Source organism: Colobus angolensis, unplaced genomic scaffold (genome assembly GCF_000951035.1).
Source record: "Colobus angolensis palliatus isolate OR3802 unplaced genomic scaffold, Cang.pa_1.0 Scaffold147, whole genome shotgun sequence".
Classification (NCBI taxonomy): domain Eukaryota; kingdom Metazoa; phylum Chordata; class Mammalia; order Primates; family Cercopithecidae; genus Colobus; species Colobus angolensis.
In genome coordinates, this window is record NW_012114566.1 from 1,094,331 (window position 1) to 1,121,611 (window position 27,281).

The 27,281-nt window shown below is 39.4% G+C and overlaps 1 protein-coding gene across 1 annotated transcript in view; it reads right to left on the reverse strand.

The window, feature by feature from the left end:
* Window positions 1-21,687: 21,687 nt before the first annotated feature.
* Window positions 21,688-27,281, reverse strand: part of NXPH2 (neurexophilin 2) — a 120,334-nt gene continuing 114,740 nt past the window's right edge. The window contains exon 2 of the mRNA XM_011935690.1: window positions 21,688-24,208. Within this exon, the coding sequence (XP_011791080.1) occupies window positions 23,465-24,208 (744 nt within the window). The 3' untranslated portion in view covers window positions 21,688-23,464. The remainder of the gene's footprint in view (window positions 24,209-27,281) is intronic.

A 27,281-nucleotide genomic window follows, 5' to 3' on the forward strand; every position in this document is an offset into this window, starting at 1 on the left:
ACATACTGACATACTGATTCTTTGAAGAGAAATTTAAAACTCATATCTAACAAACTAAATGGATCATGTGGTGGTTTCTACCAGTTAGGTCTGCAAGTGTTATGTGTCACTTATGTTCTTATTCCACTGGCCAGAACTTAGTCACATGCTACCCCTAATGGCAAGGAAGACTGGAATATGCAATCTGGCTGTGTGTCCAGTAGAAAGAGGATCCAGGCTAGGTAAACAGCTACTCAATCTCCTCAGGAGATAGGAAAAATATGCAAAAAGCCAGAATGACTGTTGCTGAGTGAATAAAAGATGAATTCAAGAGGTGGGCAAGTGCTAGGGCAGGTAAGGTCTTGAGGTCATGCTAGGGACTATGTATTGTTTTCCTAAGTAAATTGGGATGCTACTGGAGGATTTTAAATACAGTGATATGCTTAGATTTAAATATTTAAAAAACATCTTGAAATCTCTTTGGAGACTATCTAGAGGAGGTAAGAAAGGCTATGGCAATCTTTCATGGGAGAAATGATAGCCCCGGGCAGATCATGGCTGTAGTGAAGTGCTGAGAAGTTTGATTTGGAAGGTATTTTTGAGGGAAAAACCAATACAAGTTCTGTCAAATTGGATGTGGAGAATGAAAGAAAGAGAGGAATCAGGCCGGGCGCGGTGGCTCAAGACTGTAATCCCAGCACTTTGGGAGGCTGAGACGGGCGGATCACGAGGTCAGGAGATCGAGACCATCCTGGCTAACACGGTGAAACCCCGTCTCTACTAAAAAATACAAAAAACTAGCCGGGTGAGGTGGCGGCGCCTGTAGTCCCAGCTACCCGGGAGGCTGAGGCAGGAGAATGGCGTGAACCCGGGAGGCGGAGCTTGCAGTGAGCTGAGATCCGGCCACCGCACTCCAGCCTGGGTGACAGAGCGAGACTCTGTCTCAAAAAAAAAAAAAAAGAAAGAGAGGAATCAATGAAGTGGGCTCTTTGTTGTAGGACCTAGGTAAATGGTTGTGTCATTTACTGAGATGTGGAAGACTAGAGAGGGTATGGAGACAGACATAAAGGAGTCTCTTCCAGACGTTTAGTTTATAAAGCCTACGAAGTAGCCAGCTGAAGATATCAAGTGGGCAACTGGAGATGGGGAGCTCATAGGGGAAGGAAAGGGAGACTGGGGCTGGAGCAATACGGTGTGTAGTTATCAGTGTGTTGGTATGTGAAACCAATACTAAGAGACCACTGTCAGTAGAGAAGAGAAGAATTTTGAGGGTGATGCCTGAGAATATTCCAATATTTAAAGCTCAAATCATAGGCTCATGGACTCAGAAATAAAAAGACTCTAAGAGGTTATGAGGTCCAGCCCCTCATTTTTCAGCAAAGAAATGAAAGCCCAAATGGTTAAACTGCTCATACAAGGTCAATTTGTGCTGCAGAATCAGGCAATAATCCAGACCCTTGGGTTACATGCCTGTTGCTTCTTAATCTATCTCATAATCAAAATGGTAAGTCCTGGGATGAAGGATTAGAGAGGGAGGGGATCAATGGGTAAGAGGAAAAGAGAGGAAACCGAACTGCTGGACCATCTATTGCCCTTCATCGTTGCAATAGGTGCAGAACACATACTACATGAAGCACACAGTTTTAGGAGACTTTTGTATTACAGCAGCCAATACTGCAGGAATATTGCAGGAAATACATTTCAGATTCAACTGAGGGAGAATATGATGAGTTCCTAAAAGACAAAGAAAACTCTCTCCATTGTCTTTATCTTATAAAGCGGCAATTACTCTGTGTCTGCCCTTGTCTGAGGGCTCCGTATTTAGGGTATGTTTGGCGATGAGGGGAGGTGAGGGCATGGCAAGAACATAAAGGAAGCCATGAGGGAGGTGAAAACAGGGAATATTGCATTGAGGGCAGGTCCCACCTAATCAAACTGGGAGGAGGTTAAATTTGGAGACTAAAAAATAACTACAGAGGCCGGACGTGGTGGCTCACGCCTGTAATCCCAGCACTTTGGGAGGCCGAAGTGGGCAGATCACGAGGTCAAGAGATTGAGACTATTCTGGCCAACATGGTAAAACCTCATCTCTACTAAAAATATAAAAATTAGCCGGGCATGGTGGTGGGCGCCTGTAGTCCCAGCTACTCAGGAGGCTGAGGCAGGAGAATCACTTGAACCTGGGAGACAGAGGTTGTAGTGAGCTGAGATCGTACCACTGCACTCCAACCCGGAGTTAGAGCGAGACTCCATTTAAATAAATAAATAAATACAGATAATGATAAGATCAACAGTGTACCAAGAAAATATTCGGGATGATAAATAAAGTGCTTGTAGTGGAGAGAAAAATGAACCTCACCAAGGAGGAGAGGGAGAATATTCCTATCTGCTGCCTCTGATGATCATAGTGGGTGAACAAGGCAATGGCAAATAGTTTAACTCCATCATTCCTTCTGGATTTGTGAATTGGCAATTTACTGCAGGGTGGAGCTGGCTCTGCCCCTTCATTTGTATATTCATTTATATCAGCATGTACTCATGGGTTCTTATTTTACTCAAGGGGTTACAATATGTTACAGTCATTATTTAACACTCCAATTGACCTGCACTTTGCCAAGGGGAGCCTCTTTAAGCTGGTTCCTGTGCCCCTTTGATATCCTCATCATTACTGTCTGGCACAAAATATTTTCATTTCATTATGAATTTTTCTTGCCCTAGCCCCGGAGAGACCGATTTCTCCAAGAAGAGTTGGTTTCTTTTAATGGAGAAAGACATTAAGAAACAAGATGTGACCTCCAGTGTTCTTGCTTCTAGAGTCTCTCATAGGGCAGTGCTAGGAAATCTATGTAAGCATGCACATATATATGCCTGTATCTGTCTATCTGTCTGTCTATCTATCTATCTATCTATCTATCTATCTATCTATCTATCTATCTATCTATCTATATCTATCTATCTATCTATCATCTATCAATCATCTATCAATCAATCTATCGGAAGTCAATTTATCTATTATAAGCCAATTTGGTCCAGCACTATAAAGTTTATTAGCATTCTATTTTTCTTAATTGTAATTCCCTTATCTGACAATGAAAAACCAGACTCACATTATTCTCAAAATATTTATTCATTTGCTGAATCTGCTGGCTGCACCGGCTGAAAATAGGGTTCTGGATACGCTGGTGCCTCCCATCACAATTCCAGCCCCACTAAGTATAGGTACACTGAGTATACGTTGAACCTGATGAAGGGGAAGGGGAAGGAGGAAGCCTCGTATTATTTGAGAAACTGTCATTGAAAGGGTTTCTCTCATGTGCTTCCAGTTACATCCTCCCTACTTGTTTTTTTCTGGTTTCTCCTCTATCATCCACTTCCATGGCTTGCAAGGCCATTTGTTGAGACCTTACTGTTACAATTGCCACAGGGTGAAAACAGCTTTGCTCTCAGGAGCCAGTGTTGCTCAGCAACCCTGCAGCCCCGGACACAGTGCCCCATACTCTCTGCTCTGCCTACTTTCCACGTCTCACCCCAAGGCTGCTCAGCCTAAGCTCAGAAGGACAGGGATCTATCAGTTTCTGGCTCTCACCTTGCCCTGATGTCTCTCCATTACATTCATTAAACAGCAAGGAAACACACCAACAAAACCAGTTTTATTTGTTTCTGGGTCTTGTCTTGTAATTGTAACTGTAGTAGGTTCATTGTCCGATGCACACAGCAAGTCAACATGTGGAGACAACGGGTTGCAGTAAAGAGGTTTAATCATGGGTCACTGCGTGAGGAGAGGGGAGGAAACCTCAAATCTATCTCCCTGAGGAATTTCGGGTTAGGGATTTAAGGGCTTTGGAGAGGGCCCAGTGTGCAGGTCCTTGATTAGTTGAAGAGTACAAGGTGAAGTCACGGGTCAGGGAAATGAAGCAGCTGCATTCTCATGCTGATCTGTTCTTCTGTGGGGGTCTTCAAACCGGTTGCTGGAACTCAGGGCCTGAAAAAACATCTGAAACTATCCTTTAAAAAAAGTTTTCCGGCTCTAACATCAGAGATACTGTCTAAAGGAACAATGGGGATGCAAATCAATTCCTAAATAGTCTTATTACCCTACTGTCAGAAATAGGAACAATGGGGATGCAAATGATCTTTTTTTTTTTTTTTTTTTCCCTATCACTTCTGCCTCCCCCCGCATGCCACTACACCTGGCTACTTTTTTGTATTTTTGATAGAGACAGGGTTTCACCATGTCACTCAGGTTGGTCTTGAACTCCTGAGCTTAAGCGATTTGCCCACATTGGCCTGTCAAAGTACTGGGATTACAGGTGTGGGCTGCCGTGCCCAGTCACTACCTGACTTTTAGCAACAAGGAGGTGGTCCAGAGTGCAGCCTGATTAGTGCCTCATTATAACTGTATTTCGGTCCAGAACCTGGCATGCAATTCTTATTAACCCTATGGGGACAGTTTCACAATTCTAGTCATAGAGACTCAAACCTAGTCTGTTGACTGAGTGGGGATCAATGCCTTTCTGCTATTAGTCTCTTAGCTCCCCACTCAGGGCTTCCTCATCCACTCCCACTCCTCTCTGAATAGCATACTCCCCCCTTCCCCTCCTCTTCCCTCTCGTCTCAATAACAAAGCTATGCCAAGCAAACTGATTAATGTAAACAGATCCTGGAGGAAAGAAGGTGGAGCGAAGTCTTGTCTTGAACCCCAAGTCCCTTTCTCCCTGATCTGATGTTCTTTTGCTGCTTTTAGCAACACCTGAAGAATAGGTTGGGTGACATCCCATAGCCAGCAATGCCCCGTGGTATGCTGGAGAAAAGCACTCTGCTCCAGAGCTGGGCCAGATACCAAGTGATTCATGCAGAGCCAGGCTGAATGGAGCAACAAAGCTGTGGACTGAGGGGACCTCTTGGATCATACCATCAGGGGTTCAGCTTCCATATCTCTTTAATTTATAGCACAGTTCTGAGTAATTCCTGTGTTTCAGACATAGTGCCAAATAGCAAAATTGTGGGATTGAATAGCAATAATCTTAATACTAGCAATAATAATAGTCTATTTCCTCAATTTCCTACCTAGTTTAAGACACAGACAAATGAACAAATGATTGCAATATATTATATTTTTGGGGATGCCAGAGTTATGATGGAAACACAGAACAAAGAGAACCTGGCAGAGATGGTGAGGAAATGCTTTCAAGACAAGGTCATAGGCATTGGAAGGGGAGTAGAAGTTAGCCAGGCTGAGTATATAACAGAAACAAAGGCATTCAGGGGACGAAAACTCAACACTGGGAGGGGAGGCTTGTGTCAATTAGCAAAATGTCAAGAAACCATCAGAATCGTGCACTGAGGGTTGGCCTGTACAGTACAAATTGGTACAGTCTTTCTCGAGGACAATTTATGTGTCAATAGTCTTGGTCTTTGACCCATTAATTCTACCTTTATAAATTTATGCTGAGGCAATAGTCAGAGAGGTAGAAAAAAACTTATGCACAAAAACGGTTTATCTCAGTATTATTTATAATAGCAACACATTAGAAAGAACTTCTTTGCCTAAGAAAATTAGGGTAGCATAATCATGGTGTGGAACACTACTCCACAGTGGCTGTGAAGACTTTAAATGTAGTGTTTTAGCTCATGATTAAATTAGATGAGAAGTGTTCATATTTTGTTATTGTAGTACACAGTTGGTTGTTTTCCCAGCATTCAAGTCTCTGCTCCTTCTGCCAAAGTGGCCCTATCTTCCATTGCAGAAATTCAATCTTCCCTTGATGAAGCAGCCGTGGAATCTGGGAATAACAGACCCCGTTTCTCCCATCTCTCAGCTGCCAACCCGAGGGTGAGCTCTGATGGGTTTAAGCCCACTAGCTCACCCACTTCCTCACTGGGGAGAAGCACCTCTCCTAAGTGGGGCCTGAGAATGAAACTAAGGGCTTCTGTTTCACGATTTAGGGAGGCCTTCTCTTGATTCCCTTCTGGATGAAGTGGCATATAGACACTAAGTCTAAAACTGATGTTAAATTAAGTTTAGCCTAAAGCTGGCTCCTTACATATTTTAAGGTTGGCTTAAAGGTTTCTCTGTACATAGGGAATTGTGGCCTAACTGGATGCTTAAACCAACGGCAACCTACTCTTGTGTCAGTCTCCAAGTTTTGGCCAATCAAAGGAGGCCAACTATTCACACTGTGTTCTAATTAGGCAAACACCAACTATAACCCACTTTGGCTGTTTCTATACCCCACTTCCATTTTCTGTACCTCACTTTCCTTTTTCTGCCCATAACTCTTCTTTGACCATGCGGTTGTGCTGGAGCCTCTCTGAACCTATTCTGATCTGGGACAGCCTGATTCTCGAATCATTCTTCACTAAGTTAAACTCTGTTAAATTTAATTTGCCTAAGGCTTTTCTTTTAACACTGACAAGACTATTTTTTGCTTCTACAAATAATGAAGTGAGCCTGAGAATGAAGCCAACTGATGGGAAGGGCAAAGGTGACAGAATTGCAGAAAAATTTAGGTGGATTCTTAAAACAGCCCTATTTCGGGGATTTTGTATTACATGAATTAAGAGATTTATTTGATGGTTTAAGCCAGTCTGATTTGGAATTTGGGTTACTTACATATAAGGACATCTTAACTGATACAGTTAAGTGAAAATAGCAGTAAATGAAACTACAAGTACACATAGATAATTTCCTACTTTTGCACACAATTTATTCCTCCAAATGTTTTTAGAAGTCAAATAATAGAAGAGGTGACAATTGGCTGAAGTGGGAAGGTTTACTGTAAGTTGATGAAGGGACATACAGAGGACAGTGTGAGGACAGAGGCAGGCAGGAGTTTGATGATTACCAGGGACTCAAAGACAACCAAGGTGGCCAAAGGGACTGAAGGTGGGGAGGTGGAGCCAAGTGAGCCTGGGAAAGTTGGGGATCAGACCAGGCACACATTGTCTTTTAAGTTAATTAAAGAGAGGTGTCTTCATTCTAAGAGCAATGGCAAGTAAATAAAGGTTTTAAATAAGGGGTTGGGGGACCCCAAGCTGGGACAGTATGAAGAGAAGATCAGATTTACATTTCGAAAAAGAAAGATCATTCTAGCTGCAGAGTGGAGAATGAATTCAAGGTGAGGGCCAAGACGGGATGAGGCAGACATGTAGGCCCTGCACACAGGGTGGGTAATGGCTGGAGCACACATGGCTAGTGGAAAGGGAGAGGTGTGGGTGATTGGAAAGCAGAAATCAATGAGACTGCCTGATGGATGGGATATAGGAGGTGAGAGAGACTCCTCTGTCTGGGGTCTATAAGATTTAGAACTTATTATCAATAAATAGAAAAGATATGAAGCATCATATGATGAGATATTTTGACAAAATTCACATGGAGACCATAGACCACAGTGACACTGCAGTGGGCAGGGGGTGTGGGACGTGGTATAGGCCACAGTGACCAGAGGAGATTCAGGGAGCAGCAGGGTCTTGAAGGACTGGTGGAGTTTGGACAGGTGATGCAATTGAGAATGGATTGTAAGAGGCTTGGATAGAGAATGAGAGCCGGTTAGGGGGCAATCAACCAGGCCAGAGAGGATGTGGTTTGGAATACAGGGATACAGGGCAAATGGCAGCTCCAAATAGGGCTCATATTTGGATTGGATATGAGGTATGAGAAAAAGAGCAGCCAAGTATGATTCAAAGTTTTGGGGGCTGAGCAAATGGAAGGATGACAGAGGCCAGTATAGGAGCAGACTTCAGGTGGAGGATTAGGAGTTTGAACTTGGACCTGTTCAGATTGAAATGCTTACTGTGAATCTACACGGAGATGATGAATAGACAGTGGGATATATGGGTCTGGAGTTCAGGGGAGAGATCCTCTTTGTTTTAGCCCTGGACATAGCTGTGCAAGAAATTTGGGGAAACTAGAAGCCTTAGAAGTTTAAGATACTGTTGAATATGATGCACTCAAAGGCCTGCAGACTTAAGGACTATTTAAAACTTCTTTAAGCACCCAGAGGCACAAACTTTCTTTCTTTTAATGAAAGTGAATTTTGAAGACAGCTTAAAACTAGTTTTACCTAATTAATAAAAATGACTCAACAGATATGACACTGATATTCTCTTGCCTGATTTTCTGGGGAAGACCTTCTAGCTGCCAGTTTAATGCAAAAACAAAAACAAAGAGACCAAAACAAAACCAAATTATAACATATAAAATTATAGAGGGTATTATAAAATGTAAAGCATATTATAAAATTTTCAGCAAAAAATTAGAATAATACCTTGTGGAGAACCCGAGGGTGGCAGTTTTTATTGAAATGGGGGAAGAGTGAGATGGTTAGCAAAGACACGGTCCTGGTAAGTAATATTCAGAAAACCATTTCCCAGTTGACACCTGAGAGGCGCATTTCTCTCATACTTACTAATCTGGATTTTCTGTTCATTTTTTTTTTTAATTGAATCTCAATAATGGCACCTCACACTCTGAATAACACACCTCAAAGGAGACTATTTCCTTCCCATCTGGTTTTCTCCATTTGCTGTTACCTCCCTCAAGCCCATCCAAACTGCCTTCTTTGCCTTATTTTGTCCCATGAGATTTTATTTATTTATTTATTTATATTTTGAGATGGATTCTTTCTTTGTCACCCAGGCTGGCATGCAGTGGCATGATCTTGGCTCACTGCAACCTCCACCTCCCAGGTTCAAGCAACTCTCCTGCCTCAGTCTCCCAAGTAGCTGGATTTACAGATATGTGCCACCAAACCCAACTAATTTTTTATTTTTAGTAGAGATGGGGTTTTGCCATGTTGGCCAGGCTGGTCTCGAACTCCTGACCTCAGGTGATTCACCCACCTCAGCCTCTCAAAGTGCTGGAATTACAGGTGTGAGCCACCATGCCCAGCCTTGTCCCATGAGATTCTGACCTCTACATGTTACACCTTGTGGTCTCTGTTGCTTATTGGCTCATGGTTGGGTTGATTATGGAAGGCACCAACAGATTAGAAGGCAGGAGGAGAGAAAAGTGGAGGTGTTTCTTCCTCTCTTTTCTCCTTGCTCCTAGCTAAGGTTATGGTAGTGCAGGATGTGTTTTGAAATCCTTGATGGCTGCAGCTCTTGTCTGTCATCCCCTCTCCCATAGTTCCATCTCACTGAGCTTTTGTAACACTGTATTCCTTGCTTTCTGCTTCAGGCCTGGGGTAGTGGGGACTTCCTATGGATGCCTTCCCTGGATGTCTCAACATCTCTTGGTAGTTCCCCTACTCTTGCAATTCCTCTGTAAATAGTCCCTTTATTAAATTTCCTTCAAAATACCTCTTTAGGGTATCGTCTGTTCCTACTGGAATACTGACCAACACATCAGCTAAGCTTTTAAAGAACCATTTGACAGGTGAACTCCTATTAATTCTACAATTATGGCCCTGAATGGATGCACCCAGAATGTTGTATCTCTACTGAACTAAACATATGTTATTGAGCACCAACGGGTCACTTTACTTAGTGCTAGGGAGAAATAATGAACAAAAACAATGAAGGGCCTGGCAGCGGTGGCTCATGCCTGTAATCCCAACATTTTGGGAGGTCGACGTGGGTGGATCACTTGAGGTCAGGAGTTCGAGACCAGTCTGGCCAACATGGTGAAACCCTGTCTCAACTAAAAATACAAAAATTAGCCAGGTGTGTTGGCACATGCTTGTAATCCTAGCTACTCAAGAGACTGAGGCAGGAGAATAATTCGAACCTGGGAGGCAGAGGTTGCAGTGAGCTGAGATCTCACCACTGCATTCCAGCCTGCACAGCAGAGTAAGACTCTGTCTCTAAATAAATAAGTACAAACAAAAACAATGTATAAGAGATCCACAATCTGAGGAAGCTGGCAGCCCAGCCCCTGTTTATACAACTTGTGTACCCATTATTTATCATTGCATCAACACTGTACCCTTACCCTGGCCAGATATCTCGTAACTAAAGTTGTATCTCAAGTCAACATCTTGTACATAGCATGTGGTCTTCAGACACAGCTATTTTGCCATGTTATATTCATTACCATCTTATAAGAAAGTCAAGTAAACATAATATTGTTATAATTATTTTTGGTTTCATTGACATGTCCTTGGACTGAGGTGCTAACACTCAGCATGGAACCCCCTATGCTGATACTCAAACAGAATTGGTATGAGAGTCAGTTTGAGAAGATTTGGGGCTAAAAGAGTTAAGAATTTCCAATTGGGTAACACTAAGATGTGTTTTGAAACGTTCCCCTTCACTGTTTCTTACATAATTATATTATTTGTGAGTGAGTTAATTGCCTGATCTCCCTCTGTCCCTCACTACTGTGAACAGAAAGATAATCATTTTTTATATACAGTTGATAGGGTTTTATTATGGTGAGTTAGAAAAGACATGAACAAACAACGCCTTTCTGATTTTTGCCAAAAAGAAAGACTGCCGTTTATTTCTTAACTACGGTTGTTATTTTTGGTAAATGTCCTCAATAAATAATCATGCTTTATTGCCAAATAACTTTATTTATTTCCTTTGGCATGCATTTTGGAAATAACTTGTTTTGTAGGATACATCAGAAAATAGCCTTGCTGAAAGCTGGGCAATTGATGGGTCCTTTGTGGATGGTAGCTATCTAGTTTCTTCTGCCTTAGAATGATTTTCAAGTCCAAACTGTTCCAACTATGCTTTGTGCAATAAAATGTTGATGACCCCAATGCTCACTACTCTATGTGTCAGTGTGAATTAAAAATAACCTCTATTAAATGTTACTCACCTGTCTTTGACAGACTTGTCTCAACAGAATTTTCTTTCACATCATCAGTTTATATGACTGTGCAAAATTCTGTTGCATAGAAGTGCCTCAATAATTTTAACAATTCTATCTGAAAACTTCAGTTGTTTCTAATATATCTGTGTTAATACTGATGCTCCAGTGAGTATCTTCATCACTTAATCTTACGCTTCTTAGCAGTGCAGCAGCTGGGTCCAAGAATAAGCAAAGCCTGTAGGGCTTTTGAAAATATTGCCAAATTCTCTTTGAGAAAACAGACTATGAAAAAGTCTGCTTTCTTCCATACCTTTCAACTTGGTCAATGTTTTAAAATGTTTTCAATTTGTTAGGTGAAAAACAAACCTTCATTTGCATTAATTTGACAATGGTGAGGGCAAAAACTTTTCACATATTTACTAACCGTTTATCTTCCTCACCCTTCCTTCCACCCTCCCTCTTGAGCTCTCTCCCTTCCTACTCCTTCCATCCTATAATTTCTCCCTCCTCCTCTTCCTCCCCACATCCATTCCTTCTTTCCTTTCTTCTTCCTTTGAATGACAGGCTCATGCTTGTGACTCAGCTGTAACTTGCTTCCCCAATATCCATTCCCCTCATTCTTTTTTAGTGAAAATACTTCAGTTTTATTCAGGGCCATCTTCTGTCAAATTAGATAACAACAACAACTGAATTTCTCAGCCTACCTTGCAGCTAGGATTGGCCATATGGCACAATTCTGGCTAATGAGAACTGGAAGTTGCCAAGAGGAACTTTGAGGAAAGCCCTTTAAAATGAGGGTGGATATGCTAGCTTGTTTCATTTTGCTTTTGCCCTGTGTCTCTTCCTTCTGCCTGATATAAGACTGCATTTTTGCTGCAGGTTGTTACCACCAAGTGAGAAGGGGATAAAAACCACCTGTTAAGGATGGCACAGCAGGAAAACCTGGCCCCTGTTGGCAAGGCTACATCATGATGCTTCGATAACAACTCCAGACAGCTTACCCCCAGATTTATATTACCTGCAAAAAATAAAAACTTTGTTAGCTTACATCATCTTAAGTTGGGTTTTCTATTAGGTGCAGCTGATATAATGTTCTCTGTCTATATTATTGTGAAGAATATATTTTGATCATTGATCTAGAAGGGGTCTTTAAACTTTAAAGCGTATTAGCACTTCAATGAGTATTGCCACTTTCTAGTTTTTCTTTGCTTTTTACCTTTCTTTTTGTGGCCTGTTCTGATATTTCAAAAATTTAGTTGTCAAATTTATTGGTCTTTTGTTTAAGGGCTCCTGCTTTAGTGATGTATTTGGAAAGACTTTTTTTTTGTTTGTTTTTCTGAGATGGAGTCTTGCTCTGTCACCCAGTCTGGAGTATGGTGACATGATCACAGCTCACTGCAACCTCCACCTCCTAGGCTCAAGCGATTCTCCTGCCTTAGCCCCTGAGTAGCTGGGACTACAGGCGCCCGCCACCACATCCGGCTAATTTTTTGTATTTTTTTAGTAGAGGCGGGATTTCACCGTGTTGGCCAGGATGATCTCCATCTCCTGACCTCGTGATCTGCCAGCCTCGGCCTCCCAAAGTGCTGGGATTACAAGCCTGAGCTACCGCGCCTGGCCTCGTTTTATTTCTTGTATATACTAAACTGGAGTGGCATGTGCACTGACTCCCCTTCCCATACCCACGCAGACTCTGCTAATCGAGTACGCCACTCATTCTTAGTGAGCATCCATGTAGGCTGCAAATCTATTTTTACGAGCCACTTTTAATGTTTTTTTGGACAGATGGAGTGTATGTAAATAAGCAGTTGTAGACCAATCTACTATTATCTTTAATAATATTGGTAAAGCACCACTGGGGGCAAACAACCTATTAATATTTCACAGACTGGAAAAGAAGCTGAGAGGAAACCTTTTATTTTTTCTTTAATTGTGTAGCTTCCAGTCTAAACAGAAAGTCAGTACAATTCAAATGACGATATCCTTCAAATGACAAAATTATTGATCCACCTAAAAGAATTAGCAAGAATTATTTAGACAGACACATATGCCTTTTTTTTTTTTTTTTGACCTCTTAATTTTACAATATAGGGTGGTGTTGAGTACTTTAAATGTTTATGGAGGATTGGCGCTTGCAGTATTCATAATAGTGTCAATTTAATTGGAAAGGCTTAAGGAAGAGATGACTTTCTTTGCAGAACAGCTCAGAAGTAGGAGGTAGTCATTCGTGAGTTAAAAGCAATACAAGTCTTCAGGTCTTCAGGTAACAAAATGTTTTTCAGAATGTGAGGAGCTAAAAGTAAGGAGAATATCAAGAGTAGACCCAGGAAACATTACCAAGAGCATGGCATTTGGGAGTGATGCAGATTTTTTTCCTTGACTTTCAGGTTGGCCCATTCCCTTCATTCTCCCTCTTGTAACCTGCCAGCCTTCTATTTAACACACCATATGCTGATACCTATTATGATTTTTCCTCTCGCTCTTTGCTTAAAATGGCAAACAAAGGGGCACTGCAGGTATAGCTCCACATACAATTTAAAGGAAATTTTTTTTAAAAAATATGTATTCCATAGTTGCTTTCAAGGCTTAATTTATATTATTGAGTCCTGAAAGGAAATGCTTAGGCAACCTCTAAAAGCTTCCTTTCAGTCTGCCACTTTGCTACTAACTGAAGATGAGTGACTGGCTGCTCTGATGTTATCGATGGTGATACCACAGCATAAAGTAGGAAGAAATAAATGGGACTGGGCTTCGCTGGTTTAACCTCCAGAAGAATCATGGAGCTAAGAAGAGAGGTTGTGGGAGGGGATCAATAGTTGACAAATGAAAAGAGTCTCAGTCAGTTGGAAAGGGCATTTGTTTTCCCGTGACGTAGCAGAATAAATCACTTGTAGAATCCAACAACTCAGGATTGTTTGTTGCAAAATAACACTCTCTGTTTTATGTTACCTAAAATCTTTGAGAACTATAGTGCAAAGTATTTTTCTACATTATATGACTAGGAAAGTAGAAGTACAACTATCCAAATTGATGCTAAAAGAGATGCAAATCTACTATCAGTGTCATTATCCAGATGAAGTACTTACTGTAACACACAAAATTCATGGAACAATGCTAGGTAACATGGAATCTCTTTAGTAACATGTGATTCCTGTTTTATTGGAAGGGATTCATTTAAGTAAAGAAACTTTTAGCTTACTAGTAACATAGGATCTCTATGCTTATTTTGATATATTTTTCTGAAATTCTTATGTTTCTGTAATTCTTCATGTAAATCAAATTTATGTTTGGCATTAGGACTCTTGATTGGCTGCATGTAACATAAGCCAATTTGAACTGTTTTGGGGGGTTATTCTACATTTTCCCTTCTTCTCCTGGTTGTCATCCATTCTCTGCTATTTGGGCAAGTAGTTAGTGTGTGGTTGGTGTCTGCCACTCTCTTGCTCTGTCCTCTGGGATGCTGAGCCCTGTGGACTCAGTCGCTTGGGTCATCATGTTAGTTGACTTCTGGTTGGGCTTGGCAGTGGGAAGCACTGTCAAATTTGAGAGTAAGAAGAAAGAGAGATCTGGGTGCTTCCTCCTTTGCTCTCATTTGAGCGGTAACTACACTCCTTGATCATATCTCCCACCAGGATGGACAACCTTTTCTTCACACTCTAGTTCTAGTTCTCTCTGACTCTCAGAATACATTTTCTTCTCTTATCTTTGGCCTAACAATGGTAAGGGCCTTCAGCTGTTGGTAATCTATGGGCCTTTCACTGTATTTGTCAGCTGTTGTTGTGACAACAAACAACTCCAACTTTTTTGTAGTTTAAAACAATAGGCATTAGTATTTTTCTGATGAAACATCAGAGCTATGGATTTGGCTGTGGCCCAGTTTCAAGTATCTTCTCATTCTGGATCCCAGGTTGAAAGAATATGATGTTCTCTTGGTATAGGCAAAAACACAAGACAGAGTTCAACTCAAACCCTACAATTGCATGTAAAGCTTCTACCTGGATAGGGAAAATGTCAAGTTTACTCACATTCAAGTGGCCAAAGCATGTAACACGGTCAAACCCAAAGTCAAACAAGTAGGGATGTATACTTCTCCCACAAGAGTGTTAGACCTTTTGAGTGACCTTTGTTTTCTGTTAGGACTCTGACTAATACAGCTATCTATAGAAAAAAATATTATTAAGGAAAGCTTATTACAATGATACGTAGAGCTCCCTCGCTGCACCCAAAGGCAGAAATTGCAGCCAGCCTTCAGGAGTGAACCGGAATGAGAGACTGGAGTACTTTCCAGACTTGCCTTTTCTCTTCTTTGCTCTTTTCTGACTGTTTGCTTCCATTTTTCTCTGTTTGCCGGACAGTTTCACTTGCTTCTCTTACCTCCATTTTGGAAAACATAATGTTCAACATCTCCTAAGTGTAATGTTCCAAGATGAACCGTCTGCTGGTCTTCACTCTAAATTCATAGAGAAGGCTTCTGACTGGCCCAGTGTGGGTGAGATGCTCATTCCTAGTGCTACAGACAGGGCACAATGGGCAAGGCCAAGCTGTACAAAGTAGCTGCTGGGACCCTACATTGTAACATGGATTATGCTGATGGAAAATTAAAAGTAAGGAGCAAGAGTGTCGACCAGGTGCCCGCCATGTCCAGACCTCTTTTTTACTCTACATTTTCCTTTGATGATCGCTGCTTTGTTAAGCAGAATCTACTAAGTAAAATTGGAGTTTTTTGCTTTCCTTTTTTGTTTACTGCAATATTTGTTTTCTACTTAAAACAAATCCAGAATTTGTAATATGAAGTCCCTTTTAAAAAAAAAACTTTGATTTTCTATATGCAATACGCTAGGTCTAAATTTTCAATTTCTTTTAAATATGGATAGAAAGTAGACATCTCTCTGAAGACAAGTGCGAAGTCTACCTGCAAATATGGATTTCAGCCTAGTAATGAAGATATTTGTAATGATATATCAGGTAATTTTGGAGGGAGAGATTTTGAATAAAAATAATGACATCTAATTATTTACACTGACCTTGGTATGTCTATACAATATAAAAGTAATTGGTAGCAAAAAAAAAAATTACTGGAGTATTGTACTTTAAAGTTCTTATATTCCTTTACTGCTCATAATCTGTGTAATATAAACAACACGGTGAGACAGTTATTATAACTCCATTTTGCAGGTAAGTAAACTGAAACTCAAAGAGGTTGAGTAACTGGCCTAAATTCATAACGCTATTAAATGGCAGATTCAAGACATAAATCCAGGTTGGATTAACTCCAAAGTCTGTGCTTATTTGTAAATTATCTAGGATGGTGGCAGACCAGAGTAAGCATCAATAATTATTAGTTTCTTTTCTCTGTAAAGGTTCTTTCATTTCTCTAATGCTATGATTTGAATGACTCTTTCACAAAGCGTGTGGAGTGGGGTTATGATAATGATAGGTTCTATTTGCCAAAACGATGTCACAGGGGCTCTGAGAATGAGTTGGCTTCCCAGATTCTATTGGCAGTGGAATCTGAGCTTCATCTTCCTAAAATGGATTTGTAATAAAATTTTCTTAGAGAAAGGGTCTTGCCCTGTCACTCAGGTTGGGGTGCAGTGGTGCAATCAGCTCATTGCAGTCTTGAACTCCTGGGTTCAAGTGATCCTTCTGCCTCAGCCTCCTGAGTAGTTAGGACTGCAGGTGTGCACCACCACATCCAGCTAATTTGTTATTTTTATTTTTTTTTTTGTAGAGGTCTCACTATGTTGCTCAGGCTGGTTTGGAACTCTTAGCTTCAATCAATACTTTTCCCTTGGTCTCCCAAAGTGCTGGGATTACAGGCATAAACAACTACCCCCAGTTTGTAATTTCTGTTTTGACCCACCAAAGTTTTGCAAAATTATGTTTCAGGGATTAGAAAAATTATATTGGACTTCTCTTTATCCTAGGGTGGATAACAAGAAAGAAGGTAGAGGGCATCCTATTATTCACACAATCCTGGGGACATTCCATTCATGACTTCATATCCAGCCGTGCACTATTTTCCACATAGTTTCCTCAGGAAGTGTTCCTAGTGTCTTTTTATTCCAGTCAAAAGTTTTAAATATCAGATATAATGGTGTATTAATTACATTACCACATAATACATGATTGCAACTCCGTAAAAACTCCATACACACACACATACACACACACACACACAGAACTACATATATGTATATATATATACACACACAAACACATCCATATATGGATAAAACTGAGAAGAAAAACATAGGACAAATATATTTAATTTATTAATAATGGGATTATAGGTAGTATTTTTAAGTCAAAATTTTCTTTTATTTAACATTTAAAAGAGATTTATTTAAAGGAAACAGTAACGAATTAGTGCATCACAATGCTTCAACTAGCCAGAATACACACAAAATGGAGCATCCCATGCAATGGAAGGAAACATTCGTAGTAATTTAAAATACCTCAAAAACCCACGCCTTTAATTCCAGCTACTCGGGAGGCTGAGGCAGGAGAATTGTTTGAACCTGGGAAGTTACAGTGACCCGAGATTGCACCACTGTATGCCAGTCTGAGTGATAGAGTGAGACTTCATCTCAAAATAAATAAATAAAATAAAATACTTTAAAAACCTACTAATTAAAAAAATATATACCTGATCTTTGTACATATTTATGGGGTACATGTGATATTTTGTTACACGGATAGAATACATAATGATCAAATCAGAATATTTAGGGTATCACCTGAAGTATTTACAATTCCTTTGTGTTGGGAACATTTTAAGTCCTCTCTTCTAGCTATTCTGAAACATATAATACACTGTTGTTAAGTATAGTCACCCTATCCTGCTATAGAACATTAAAACTTATTCCTTCTCTGTAACTGTATGTGTCCATTAACCAACATTTCTCACCACTCCCAACACCCTTTGCAGCCTCAGATAACTATCAAACTGCATCTCTACCTTCATGAGATCAACTTTTTTTTTTTTTTTTTTAATGCCCACATATGAGTGAGAACAAAAAGCATACTAATTTAACTCTGTCAGGATAGACAAGAAATGTATACTCTGGCTTGTCTCTGGAGAAGGGCACAAGGTAGCTATGGAAAAGAAGCAGGAAGGAGGTCTTCCTTTGTATACTATTTTGGTACCTTTTGAATTAGAAATTAAAGTAGTATGTTACCAACAAAAAGAAAGATAGAAAAAAATGTATACTCATCTTCCTTGCCTTAGTACAGGAAGTAGAATTAGCATGATTCTTGAATTTTTGTTTCCTTATCTTAAGAATTCTCCACCTCTATTTTATATGGATCATTTGGAAAACACATGTATTTAAGTAAACAACTTCCCTACATATGTTTCAATGCAGTTTAATGCCATATATATGACACTTTTTAAGATAACAGCTTTATCTGTGCATTGTGAAACATTCAAAAAGTATAAAATATAGAGACCCTATATTTTTTTATATGATGGAACACATAAAGAAGTATAAGTAATAGGGCAAACTCAAAGTTGTGCACGTGAAATTATTACTGCAATGCCTAGCATAGACTCAAACACACAATTCAATTAGACAAAGATCAGAGTGTGCTAGAGTATGTAGATAGAGAAGATTTTGTGCAATGTTGTTATTAGTTAGGTCATGCCAACCTGCAGTAACACATTCATCCTAATATTTTAATGACTAAAGAACAATGTATTTGCTTGTCTCTCATATAGCAGTCCAGGGTAGGTTTGGGGTTAGTTGAATGACCCTTTTCCATTATCAGAAAGGAATTCAAACTGGGGATTACTTTGTCTCTATCAATGTGTCCTCAGGGCATCTATCGCAGTCAGCCAAAGGGAAAAGAACACAGAGAAGCATGGGAACACTCCTGAGTGAGTCCACTCCTAAAAGTGCACACACCCTTTCCTCTCACACTCCACTAGTTGTGGCTCTGCAACAAGGCCACACCACACTACATGAGATGCAGGGCTAGCCACACAGTTGACCTTTCCATTGCAATAGAGAAGTAGAATGGATTTTGGTGGACAGCTGGGAGCTTCTATCCCAGATAGGGAACATCAATGATTTGGAGGAATAAAGAAGATGAGGATTGGCTTTGCCCAGGCAGGGAAAACAGTAAGTATAACCAGGCTGTTAAACCTAGCCAGGACTCCATTTCTTTAGCTGATAAAGAAAACTTATTCTAAATGTTTTCTAAAATTGTTTCTGGCTTTTAAATTTCTGTGCTTCTGAGAGCTAATATTCTGTGGGTATTGTGTTCAGCTGAAGCAAGGTGCTCATGTTTGAAATGGGGCAAGATAACTCTTATGATGTGGACAGAGTGGCTCTTGAATAATCAATGTATTGCATGGGAGTTTTTTTTTAAAGTCAACAGATATTGATCAAGTACCTACTTGTGATGGTTAATTTTAAGTGTCAACTTGACTGGGTGAAAGGATACCCATATAACTGGTAAAACATTATTTCTAGGGGTGTGCGGGTGTTTCTGGAAGAGATTAGCATTTAAATCAGTAGACTGAGTAAAGAAGATCCACCCTCAGCAATATGAGTAGGCACCATCCTGTCTAGTGAGGGCTTGGATAGAACACAAAGGTGAAGGAACTGTGAGTTTGCTCTCATTCTCTTGCTGAACTGGGACATCCATATTCTCCCTCCCTTGCACATTGGAACTCCTAGTCTCGGGCCTTTGACCTTGAACCATGAACTTTCCTGGTTCTCCAGCTTGCAGAGGGCATATGACTGAACTTCTTAGCCTCCTAATAGTGTGGGCCAATTCTCTCCATGTATGAGGATAATACATCTTCTCATACATTTTTCTATATATCATATTGGTTCCGTTTCTCTGGAGAACCCTGACTAACATACTATTTACATACCATACACTTTAAGAGGTGCTGTGGAGGACACAGAAGAGTTAACTCATTATTTTAGATGATAGATTAAGTACTACAGATGCACCTCAACTTATCACGGGATTATGTCCTGATAAACCCCTTGTACGCTGAAAATCCTAAATTAAAAATGCATTTAACACACTTAATCTAGCAATCATCACAGCTCAGCCTAGCCTACCTTTAATGTGCTTAGACACTCACATCGGCCTATAATTGGGTAAAATAATCTAACTCAAAGCCTATTTTATAATAATGTGGTGAATATTTCATGTAATTTATTGAATACTTTACTGAAAGTGAAAAACAGAATGGTTGTACGAGTACTCAAAATTCTGTTTCTACTGAATGCATATGGCTGTTGCACCATCGTAAAGTCAAAAAATTGTGAGTTGAACCATTGTATATTAGGGACTGTCTGTATCTATGGGACAGCTGAGTTGAATGAAGAGAAGGGAAGTTTAACAATGAAGCAGAATGGGATATGTTCCCAGGATTCCAGACCTCACAATACAGGGTAGGAGACTGGGGTGAAGATGAAATGATCTTTGAGTATCATCTAATGACTTTTCTGAAGAAAAAAGAATCTCTAATGTGAACTTTTTTCCCCCTGATTTGTCTCTTGCAATTGGCAATATTAAATTGTCATTCATTGAGAGTTCTGATTAATCAACATTGAGTTACCTTTCGTTTCACTGCAAGGAAGAATGCACAACTCCATCCTCTATATTTTACAGGCCAGTTAATTAATTTAAAATTCTTCATGAGGTGAAATCAAACCTTTAGGCAATCAAGGCATTCCCCAAAACATACCAATTCCTATGGAAATAAATTCTCAGGTGCCATAATCACCTGAAAACTGCCCAATGTAGTCATCCACTGCTGTTCATTCTTAGCCAGTCATATTGCTAATGTATTCCAGGACTCTTATCTTTGGATATAAGGATTTAACCTGACTTAATTTGGATTTATCCTGACTTACTTTTCTGTAGTTTGAGTTTTTAAAAGATTTGTGATCATAGATAAATTATTATCCTAAATATTTTAGGTGGAGGTTATTTCCACTGTTTTCAGGTTCAGTTTTGTCTACTGGGTCCTGTCTTGTTATAAACTCATTGCAATTATTTTTGTTGTCTTGAATACCTGCTTCAGTTTACCTTTCTTATGTAACACAGGACCTGGGACTAGGAGTCAGGAGAAACGCATTTCAGGTGGGTTTGCCATTTACTAGTGGGCACATCATTACCCTCATGGGGACTTGCGTTTTCTTGTCTGTCAAATAAGAGGATTAAGAAGGTAGTGTAGGTGGCACTGTCTTTGAAATATTACTCTTCTATATGTCAATATGTCTTTACATTTAAAAGTTCTGTCACTTTAATTTTTAAACAGTTTGTGACTGAGTGCAAAATTAGCTTCCATGAATGTCCTTTTCCTCAATAGCAGTACTAAAAGGCAAAAAACAGTTTTGTGAAAATGTGTGTATTTGCATGCTTAAGTGGGCTCTGATTTATATTGTGCCAAGTACCATTACTGACAATTAGGTATGCTTTGAAATGAAATTTTGACTTAGAAATATATGAGGCATATATTCTACTCCAATTTAAAAACAAGCTTATGGGAAACTTTAAAAAAAATCCACAAACCTTGCTAACATCTAAGAACTGTATAAATCGATTTATAGGGTTTTTTTTTTCTAGCATAGAAATAATGTTCACATCTCTCAACTTTTGAACATCCAATAGTTTTAAACCTTGTTATTTCATGTCAAAACAATAATAATCATAATGGCAGCTCACAAGTAGAGAGTGCTTTCTTACTAGATGCCATGCTATGTACAAAATGTTTTATGTGAGTTATCCTTTCACCCTACTTTAAAATCTCCACAGCCAAGCTGCCTATTTAATATGTATCTAAGGGAAACCTTCATGTTCAATTGGTATCACACACACACACACACACACACATACACACACACACAGAGAATAAGTCCTTGTGAGGAAAAGAAACAAGGAGAACAGAGTCTTTAAAAAATAACCACTTAGGATTCATGTGACAGATCTAGCAAATTCTTTTTATTTACATAGAAATGTGTACGCATACTTTCTCTATACACAGAAAATTCTAGGTATATATATACATATATGATTCCCACATATTTTACAATAAATAATATTTTACTCTTGTTTCTAGGTGAAAATAAAAAGATGTCTCAAAATATTACTCACCAACCACAAAATTACAAAAACACGTGGTGAACTCAGAGCAAGAACTTCAAGCCTGCATTACCACACACTAAGCCTAGTACAATTTTTACAAAAGACAAAAATTGAACACTGCAGATATTACCAGTAAAAGGAAAGAAATGAAGATATAAAATCGAGAACAGAGCTCTTGGTTTTTGAACAGTGTGGTAAGACTACTTCTTGTTGTTTAGGACTTATCTTTCTTTAGTCCTCAATTTAATGTTTTACTTTAATTAATATTTTACAATAAGAAGGGAGAAAGAAGTTAACATCTATTGTAAAATGACTGACAATTCCATGAGCGTCCTGAGTTCTAGAAGCCTTTTTCCTGGTCAACTAGACCACTCTTTCTGTTCTAATTTAATGATCATCCAGTTCTACCATGTAGGATTGCTATTGACCCCCACAGGGAAGATGAGAAGGGCACTGACTGTGAAGTGACATTAATTTGGAAGTCATTTCAAAAGTCTGGTAAGCGAGGTATCTTGCTTGTCAGCACTTAATAATTAGAAATGTTTAAATATAACTCTCTGTTTCCACATAGAGTTTGATCTCTTATTCAAATATTAACTAAATGCAAGGAGAACTTAATCTGGGAGGCTAGAAATAATGAATCCATAATCCCGAAATTTCCTCCCTCCACTTCCTACTTTTGTTTTCTATTCCAGTTAGGAAACAAGCACTTTCTCTCAACTTCAGAGTTGTTCTACACATGTGTAAAGAATCACACTACCAAATGAATTGAATAAAGCTCTAAGCTATAGATAGGATGCATACAAATTTTGTCATTTTTTGATTAATCCCACAGCATTTGAATTTATCAGAAGAGTCTAAAAGCATCATGATTTTTGTTGTTGTTGAACAAACTTATTCTCAGATTTGCTTTCCCATTACATCAGTATTCAAACTCAGAGGGGAATCATAAGAATGGTGACCAACACAGGGCTAAGTGCTTAAATCGCATTCCACGCAACTCTAGCTCAGATGGTAAGGAACTTGGTTCCACTGTGGCACTGTGGAACTTTACACACGAGTTTTGAAACAAATTTTACCCTTTTTTCTCTCATATCAATAACAGCACAGATGGATGGGGAAAAGATAGAAATATAAAAAAAAGTTCCAATGTCAAAAACAATTCATCTATCAAATACAATCTTTTCCTTTACTGCATCTGCTATTTCTGTGGTAACCTTCCAAAACATATTTCAAAGGCAGGCTCATTTCAAGAGCAATGTTTATCACATGCATAATTTTGTTCCTTCTTGTCACATATTGCTATCATTGATGTTTCTTTCAGAGAAACAATAAGATTTCTAGAACTTAGCCACCTTGCATGAAAGTGATGGTTTCATAAACAGTTTAACTTTTTAGATAAAGGTACCTATGATAGAAACAAACAAATCTCACATTTAAAGATGTCTCTTTTTCTTTTTTTAAATTTGAAAACTTGATAGGGAACTATTGTTCACTGCCATAAACAAAAGGGATCCTTTACCATAAAGAGCTGGGCTTGTTTCTTGGTCATTCTAACCAAATATATATATATACACACACATATCCCTCATTTCCACCACAACAGGAAGGTCAGCCGGAAGATAAGTATGGGGTCTCACTATGGTAATTGTAGTCAGGGCACACCTTTTGCACGAGTTTATAATCAACACTGTAAAAGGCAATGTAAATGCAAATGACCTTGAAGGGCTTGGAGCACAACCAAGACACATGGCTCTGAGTCTGCTCCTGGTAGCAGATCTTGGATGGGTCAAAGTTGCACAGGGCGGTCTTTTTCGCCCGATCTGTTTTTTCATACTCAATGCGACAATTGAAAGATTTAGATTCCTTGGTCTCCAAGGTAGACTGGGGGGAAACTTCAAATTCCACCACCTTGGAGGGTGGTACCAAGCTCACTGAAACATTGCCCAGGCCTGTTGAATTATGTCGGAAATACACACTGAAGGTTCCATTTCCATGGTCAACAATTTTCCCTGTGATGAGGAGATTGAGTTTGACAGTTTTAATGTTGGAATGAAAGTCACCCCATCCAAACATTTTCTTAAATTTTCCTGTTTTCACTATTGGCCTCCGTTTAGTTCTTGCCAATGGCTCCTGAACCTCCGTGATGTTGGCCAGCCAATCCCAAAAGTTTTCCATGCTGTCTGCATACGCCATGGGGCCGGGCTTGGGCACCGGAGACTGTTTAACAAACAGGCGCAGGGGACTGATGATCCTTGAGTGCACCACGTTGCCGACCAAGGTCCCTGGAGCATCTTTGTCTTCCCAATCCAGCCCCTCCGTGGCATGCACCACTTCCTTACTGTCACAAAATAGCTGTTTGGAAAGAAGAAAGAGAAATAAACTTTAGGTTAATGCCGTGACTGCGCACTCAAACTGAAATCAAACCGCAAGGGAAATTCTTTCAATATTATTTAGATTCTTGTTCGACAGCACTTCACACACACACAGCCGGGCTCAACAGTGTAACAAGATGAGCATTTAATTCAACCGATGGAAAACTGTGAGTATGAAAATTAAAAATGGTGATTTTTTTTTTTTTTTTTTTTTTTTTTTTGAGACGGAGTCTTGCTCTGCCGCCCAGGCTGGAGTGCAGTGGCTGGATCTCAGCTCACTGCAACCTCCGCCTCCCGGGTTCATGCCATTCTCCTGCCTCAGCCTCCCGAGTAGCTGGGACCACAGGCGCCGGCCACCTCGCCCGGCTAATTTTTTGCATTTTTAGTAGAGACGGGGTTTCACCGTGTTAGCCAGGATGGTCTCGATCTCCTGATCTCGTGATCCGCCCGTCTCGGCCTCCCAAAGTGCTGGGATTACAGGCTTGAGCCACCGCGCCCGGCCAGAAAAATGGTGATGTTAAGAACAAAGTATTTCATTTTAATGGGTTGATGTGGTTTTAGTCTCTGTTTCTTGATCTTCACAATGCTAATTTTCCAGGTTGGAGAAAATAGTATATTTTGACTTCTCATTTGATATAATCATTAAATTGTCAACTCTTTTCTTTCAGGTGGAAGACAAAAATAGAATGCTGAAGGTATCTACCAAGGAGCTAAAAACTGTCAATGATATTGATAAGTCTTTTAAGTATATTTGGAAATATTAAGGTGATTATTACGTTCAAAGGCTTATAACATGTAATTTCATAGCTCTTTATATAATTCTGTCTCAAACTCTGTAACAAAAAAGGCATGTGATGAGGATTAGAAAGTTCTACAAAATTTTTAGTTGAAAAAATATAAGTAAAAATTTAGTTGCCTTTATAGAAACAGAAAGTAATGTAGAGAGGTGTATTTTGAATTAATAGGTTGTATAGGAGTTAATGAATTTTATTACAACTGAATTATATCCTAAAATAATTGCTAAGAAAATGTCATGTGCATGTGTTTTATGGGTTTCTCAGTATTTTGGTTCAAATCATAGCCACTGAAACATAAGACTTTATATTTGATTTTTCTTTTTCTTCTTTTTACAGTACAAGAGTCCCCATGTTTACTAAAAATAATTTAGTTAAGTAGATACGGATTTTAAGGGACAGAATCATTATATATGATGCTGTTGCATGGAGTGAATATTTATGGATGATTTATAGAAAGTCTGGAAAATAGAGGCTTCTAGTGGAAACACAGACTCTTATCTCTAACGGCACAAACTACTCTTGTAATGATTCTCCGGAAAACTGTCAGCATGATGAAATGGATGAGGAAAGAAATGAGGCTGTGTTTATGTCCTTTCTCTAGCCCTTTCAAACTTGGCAAAGCACTTGGTAAAAATGGTTTCAGATTATTCCCAAAATTACTGCTTTCAATCCAATTTTGAAAATAAATGAAAGACACAGCCTGATTATAAATACAGCATTTGACTAGATGGCATAGTTTGATAACATGAGGTTATCTATTGCATGTTCATAAAAGTTTAGAAGCTTAAATCCTAACAGGGCTTTGTGAAAAGTGTTTTCACCTTTGTCTAGTCCCCAAATCACTTTAGGAATCCAAGGACTCAAAAGGTATAGCTAGGTTTCTTGAAAATTATTTTTTACTTTGGTAAGGGTGGGAGGGTGCTACAACATATACTTCTCCCTTTGGTTAATTTCCTGGAAGCTTTTCTTCCTCATTTCTGGAGTTTAAAAAAATTCACAACAAGTTGGTATGATGCATATTCTTACATTTTGAGAACCTAAATCCATATGGCCTCTTCTTAGGGGCTTATACACCCTGAATTGATACTCCTTTCTCTCCCCTGGTGTTGAAAGGCTGTCAGATTCCCCAGGTAAAGAGGGATCATTACTCTGGATTTCTGGCTCAAAGTATTTCTGATACTGTAACTACAGTTTTCTGATTTTGCACACTTTTTTCCTCTTTTATTGGTATATAATATTTTACATATTTATGGGGGTACATGTGAGTATTTGATACATGCATAAAATGTGTAATGATTAAGTCAAAGTATTTAGGGTATACATCATCTCAAGTATTTATCACTACTATGTATTGGGAACATTTCAAGTCCTTCAAGCTACTTTAAAATATACAACATGTTGTTGCTAACTATAGTATAGTCACCCTACACTGCTGTTGAACGTGAGAACTTGTTTTATTTTATTTTAAAAAATGGGATTAATTTTTTTTTTGGTAGAGATGGGGTCTCAGTTTGATGCCCAGGTGGCCTCAAACTGCTGGCCTCAAGTGATCCTCCTGCCTTGTCCTCCCTAAATGTTGGGATTACAGGTATGAACCACTGTGCCTGGACTAGAACTTATTTCTTCTATCTAACTATGTTTGTACTCATCCATCAATCTCTCTTCATTTCGCCCGCCCCACCCTCAAATGCTTCCTAACCTCTGGTACTATCAAAATCCTCTATTTCTATGAGATCGAGATTTTAGCTCTTACAGATGGGTGAGAATATGTGTTTGTCTCATTTCACTTAACATAATGACTGCCAGTTCCTTGAATACTATTTATTTATTTATTTATTTATTTATTTATTTATTTTTAGAGACAGGATATCACTCTGTCACCCAGGCTGGAGGCATAATCGTAGCTCACTGCAACCTCAAACTCCTGGGCTCAAATGATTCTCCCTCCTCAGCCTCCAGAATAGCTAGGAATACAGGTGCACACCACCATCCCTGGCATACACACACACACACACACACACACACACACACACACACACACACACACATATACATATATTTTAGACAGTCTTGCTCTATCACCCAGGCTGGGGTGGAGTGGTGCAATCTCAGCTTACTACAATCTCCACCTCCCGGGTTTAGGAAATTCTTGCACAGCAGCCTCCTGAGTAGCTGGGATTACAGGCATGCACCACCATGCCTGACTAGTTTTTGTGTTTTTAGTGGAGACAGGATCTCACCATGTTGGCCAGGCTG